Raw genomic sequence first — 6,145 nt, forward strand, 5'->3', positions numbered from 1 at the left:
TAAGTCTGAAAAACACACGGAGAAGGCCATCAATGAAATCTTGTTTTTGTGTCATATCAAAACCACTCATAGAAAATTTTGATACCGGATGATTCTGAAATTCTTTGTAATATTTTAACCAGGAAACTTCGAATTCCTTGCCAACGACATTTGGGTGAGAATGGAATTTCACCATTAAATTTTCGATCGATTTCTGAACTTCTAGCTGGGAATAATCTAATGTTGTGTTGATGACAATCTGAACAGGATATGCAAACTCCGTAAAGTAGTGGTAATATATTTGATATGCTTTTGCTACTTTCGAGTGTTTTGGATAAAATGTAGAGAATTCGATGCCTTCTTGCAAAAATGTTACTCCCCAAATACCTATTGAAAGATTAATTATATACAATAAAATAACGGTCAGTTTGACAAAAGGACGAGAAAGAATTTCGGCGACGTAATCTCTGAAAAACTCCATAAAAGCGAATTCGTTTTTCTCTTCTAAATCGTGCTCGTTGGAGCTTTCTGTAAATAAAATAACATGTAAATTAAACTTTCTATTGATAGCAAAAATATATAGGTTTTTAAATGTAACAGAAATTTGAATTTGAAAGTTATTTCTTTAGTTAAAACCTATGAAAAGGTGGCGAATTTCATAACAATATATTTTGTTGATACATCATAGAAGAATACCTGTAATTTTTTATTCTAATTAATCGTTTTGTTATAATTAATAAATTTAGAAGAAAAAATTTAAATGTATTTTTAATGAAAAACGTTGTTTTATTTTGATATTTTAGGTTATAACTTCCAAAATCCGGCTAGAACAACTTAATGTTAATCTGATCGACTGAGAATTAAGCTGATATAATATGAACTCAAGCTTAATTCTAGGATATATTATGCAAACTGCAATACGGAAGTTCGAGAGTTTTTATAAATTTTATGCTGAAGAACATAAAAATGCCTCACCTTTTGTAACTTTAAAGGTAAACGCATTAAGACCGCGTTCCTCTCTGTATCCACTGAGTGCCAAGCACGATCCAAAAAACGTAATCTGATACAAATAAGTAAAGCACACGCAAGTTGTAGCGTAATAACAGAAGATTCTCACACCAGGAAATTCTGCAGTCATCGCTATGCAGAAAGATAAAATATTTGTTAATGTTGTTATGGTGATAGAAACTGCAGATTTGGAATAAGTTTTCCCCATTCGTGCCTCCACGCTTTCTTTAACATCTGTAACTCTCCAATTTGCTACTATCACGAAAGCGTCGTCAATCTCTGTAGCTATAAATGATATAAAACAAATAGTTTTAATGTTTCCCAAATTGTATAAAGTATTGCAAAATGAAACGTTTGTTCAGAAATCGCTACACTACTGTCAAAACTATATAAAAATTGTTTATATGTTTGAAAGTAATTTCAGAAATATTTTACAATTTCGCTTATTTCTCCTATCGTGAAATCTCCGATGAATATTTTGTATAAGTTCTTTTGACTGAAATATTTTTTTTTTTCATATTCAAAGGAAGTTTTTGATGTACAGTACTTCAGTGGATCTTGTAGGTTTTAGTTTTTATAGTCAAGAAATTAAACTAGTTAAGTAACACTGTATCAGCGTGTAGCGGAACGAAGCTGCTCGCACCTTTATTTTCTAGATTATGAAAAAAAAAGGAAAAATCATTTATGTTCAATAATATATTTGATTTCTATTGGATGATTTAAAGGTACAAATATAAGCTCAGAATAAGCCATTAATTAATTGCAATGCAAACGTCTCACGAAATTCTGTCTATTACTATTGGCTTTGGACTTACAGTTTGACTCGTAGCGATCTTAATTGTAACTCTTTAAAAATACTGAGTCAGTTATTTTCGTATTCAGCTGCTGTTTTTTTTCCCTATATCTATTTTGATTTTTGGAAGAGTTAATCTCTGTGAATTATATGTAGTCATTGAGTATGCTAAGGTAAGAGGAAAGTGTCTACAAGATTGCAATATACTGTCATCGTTCGAAGAGCGTGTTATGGGGATTATTGGAAAAAGGTAACCATAGATGAAAGGTCCCTGATAACTATCGAATTCCACTTAAATAAACAGAGGAAAAGGTGGAGGGCGAGCATTAAGAGCATATATAATATAGCGTATAGATCCTAGTGAACCATTGACGAAACCTCCTTGCACCTATAAGTTGACTCTCAGCATGATTCTGGCATTAACTGAAATTGTAATACTTGGAGAAACCAAGAGCTGAGCGTTCTTTAAACGACAGCGGGAAAATATCTGGAATGTTTTCAGATGTTATATAAGCAAGACGGCATCCAGTTGACTGCAAGTAGTCTTCGTTCCTTTGTTTAACTTGCTCTTGTGTTCGATATAGTTGTTTGGAACTGATCAAGTTCATCTCTGGATAAATAGGCTCGATTTCTTGTCGTCAGAGTGTCCAGATCTGTATCAAAGAAATCACCCAAAGCTAGATGTTGTAAGACATCTGTGAAGAAACTATCTGCGCTATTTTGTCTATGAGAATTACTAAGTTCAATGAACTTCTGAAAAGAATTAAATGAGAATGTAATGTAATGTTCCAACAAGATCCCTACCTTGTTGGGACATTACATTGTAAAGAACACTCTACTAGAGAAAAGTATCTTTAACAGGAGGAAGCTGACGAAAATCACCAAACAAATAGATAAAGAATCTATCATACGGCTCGTCTTTCTCGGGGTTTATATGCTTCAATCTTCTCTCGATCACATAAAGCATTCTTGCACTAATCATTGACATTTCATCGATGATGATGAATTTGAGCGACTTCATCTCAATTTGGAATCTCTGTGCAACTTCCCCATTTAGAGATCGAAATTTCGTACTAACGATAGAAAGACGAAGGTAAAATGGATCGATAATATTGATCGCTGCTGCTCTACGTTTTAAAAGAAAACATTTTAAAACTTATTATTCTATAAAGATTCTTTATATTTGTTGTTGTGTATTTAGTTAGCGATAACATTTACTTTTTAAAATTACCGTTTCAATGCTTGTTATATTTTCTAACCACTAGATGACGCTTCTACACGTGCGTGCAGGAAGCGACTAAAACTTGACTTCATGAATTCTTTGACAACTTTATAACTCTAGAAAGAGTTATCCGATTTTGATGAAATTTTGTAGGACGACTGAACATCGCTCAGGGATGAAATGTTTAAAATTTAAACTCTAAAAAATGATCCATACTGAATCAAAACGCGATCTTCGTTTTAACCCCTATGTGAGCTCGCAGGTTTTGAGGGCATAAATTCGAGAGTTTAAAGGGGGTTCATGACCCGAAAGTTCGATAAGAAATCAATCGGATGTTGATTACACATCCGATCAGAAAGAGAAAACAGAAGTCCCAGTCATCGCAAGTCAGCAAAGTAGTCATCGAACATTGAATAATAGACTGGCTCAATGCCAACAACGATTGTATAAAAACCTGATCAACTCTGAAAAGAGGGCGATCGTCCAGGAAGGTCTGAATCCAGTGTCTCCAGTCCCGGACATAAGACTGTTTCCAGCTTCCATAGTCCAGGAGGTCGTCGCATACGGTCATCGGACCACATATTGAGGTATCAACTTTGTAAATTCTCTCCCACTAAAAGTTAGGCACGTGACCGCTTTATTGGTTAGATCGCGGTTAGCTATAGGGATATTTTATCCGCATTTTAGCAGTAATTATCTGTATACCTTTATTTTATGTGTATCTTTAGTGTATGTTCGCTTTGGTTAGTTAATAAACCGTTATTGTTATTTGTCAAACCTGTCTCCTGTCAAAGTAAAGACGCCTGTCGACTTACTGACGCACCTCACCACTCATTTTTGCCCTCCTAGCCATCCTACGACAACGACGTCGGGTTTTACCAACCCGTGCAGCGTAAGTGGTCAGCGAGGTTTTCCCCTGACTTTCTGCTTATCTCCAGTCCTTTAAAAATGGATCATTTTTAAGAGTTAAAATTTTAATCCTTTCATCGGTGAGAGATGATGAGTCGTCCTAGAAAATTTAATCAAGACCGGACCACTCGTTCTAAAGTTATAATATTGACAAGGAATGCTTGAAGTCAAGTGTTAGTCGTCACTTCGTTTCGACAATAATGGCGCGAGATAATGAAACGTTCTCAAGACGAATGAAATACAATTTTACTATGTTTTTCAAATACAGCGATATTTCCTCGCATCATCGATCGCACTTCATAAGATCTAATGCTATATATTTTAAAAAACACTGACTTTCATCAAATAAGCGTCGATATTAAAATTTTATTCTGCTTTGAATAAGCATCGGATATTTAAATCCGCACGAATGTATAAGCGTAAAAGATGACTGATAGCACAAGCATAAATTAAAATTATAACTCAAAAAATGTTTCCGAAATTAACTAGATAAATGTTGCACGCGTTTTGCAGAAAAGTTTTTAATTTCGCTATATTCGCGTGAAAAATAGGTTTCTGTATTGTTTCTCGTGTTGTGTCACTTTTCTTAATAAGTGTTCCAAGTAATATAACAAAATACATCTTCCACCGCTATTTGTCAGTATCATTTGTAGTAGTTTTAATATTCGATAATAATGTCAGACACAGTAGTAATAATAAAAATAGAAATAAAAATTCGAGCCTATCTTTAATTATTTAGTGGCAGGAAACGAAAGAAAGTTTATGTTTTGTTTTTGACTATCAACTATATATTTGTTTTGTCAGTGTAGAGAAATAAAACAGACTTACGTTATTCGAAGTGATCGAAAAGTAAAAATACCGCAAAGGACTAAGTAAAAAACAAATCATTTTGACACATGTAAATAAGCAAAATTCATGAAATTACAGTATTATACAAACTTTTTATACTGTAATTTTCTCTGGTATTTCTGAAAATTTACAAACAAACATTTTATATTAATCTACACTTCAGCTTTTAAACTTACCGAAAATTAGAAACGGCAACATGATATTAGAGTTGACATTTTCAATTCCACACGCACCCATCAAACCGAAAGAAGAAACCACTGCTAATCCAGCAGACACAACTGCAGCAATTCCCATCCACGGTTTACTCTTTATCCAACTGTTTGTGGTATACGTTATTATACAGAAAAATGTTACAACGATAACAGCGACACTCATCAACGGTGTAATTTCATCAGCAAAATTTTTCACGTCTAATACAGAAGTTAAGAAAGGACACGGATATATCTCAATCGAATGAAAGTCCAATTGCTTGACATTCCGCAAAAACGCTTTCTGCCATTCACAAATCCAGTGCCTTTTAGAAAAATTCGATTCATCAACAGGATAAACGAGTCTTATATATTCTACTTTTTTCACATATCCGTCCACATCATATTTTACTCCACCAAAGTTAAGTGCCCACAAATCGTATTTATAGGTCAAAGGATCAATTTGAACAGGAAATTTTAATTTCTTTTTTCCAGATAGTAAATCGTCCATCTCTGATAATACATTTATTATTGGGTTTTCCGTGCACTGCTCGTTCACTACGCCACATATTTTTCTATAATTTATTACTTTTTCATCTACAATAATCGTTATGTTCTTAATTATTTCATCCAAGATTTGTATTTCGAGTAAATTGTCTTTTTGTATTAAATTGTTTCCGTATTTATTTTTAATGTAAACCATTGGAGCTTGTGGACGATCTGTCATTCTCATGAAATCGTAGAATTCGGATGTGTTCATGGGAAACATCTTGTTAACGAATTGTTTATTTTTAAAGGTTTCTCCGCTATCAGACTGCACTAGATATTCCACAGTTTCTATGGTTATGAGTTTAAGTAACCCCACCGAAAGTAAAACCGATAGAATTACAGGTGGAATGAAAAAGTAAAAGGGATGTCTTGCAATAATTCTTCCCAATTTATGAAATATAAAAGATAATGAATCGCTGATACAAGTTATCTTCATTATTTCGTACTTATGTAGTATATAGCCTATACTTCGTATCAAGTATTCGATATCGCTCTTCTTATTATGAAAAAAAGGTTTCTGAAAAATTGTAAAAAAATTAATTATACAAATGGTATTTAAAATATTTATAATATTTCATTTTCTTTATAAATTCTTTACAACAAATAATACGAAAAATAAACGATAATGTAACACAATAATAAAACAAA

At 33.1% G+C, this 6,145-nt stretch overlaps 1 protein-coding gene across 1 annotated transcript; it reads right to left on the reverse strand.

Annotated features, from left to right (window-relative positions):
- Nucleotides 1–18: 18 nt before the first annotated feature.
- On the reverse strand, nt 19–5,933 carry LOC136981579 (patched domain-containing protein 3-like; the record flags this gene model as incomplete). Its single annotated transcript, XM_067277899.1, has 3 exons — nt 4,937–5,933; nt 955–1,272; nt 19–507 (listed from the first exon to the last, which is right to left on the reverse strand). Coding segments are annotated over exons 1-3 (1,804 nt in total), but the record flags the coding sequence as incomplete, so codon positions are not given.
- Between the last annotated feature and the right edge of the window lie 212 nt (nt 5,934–6,145).

Source organism: Centruroides vittatus, unplaced genomic scaffold, assembly GCF_030686945.1.
Source record: "Centruroides vittatus isolate TY-2023 unplaced genomic scaffold, ASM3068694v2 contig_774, whole genome shotgun sequence".
Lineage (NCBI taxonomy): Eukaryota > Metazoa > Arthropoda > Arachnida > Scorpiones > Buthidae > Centruroides > Centruroides vittatus.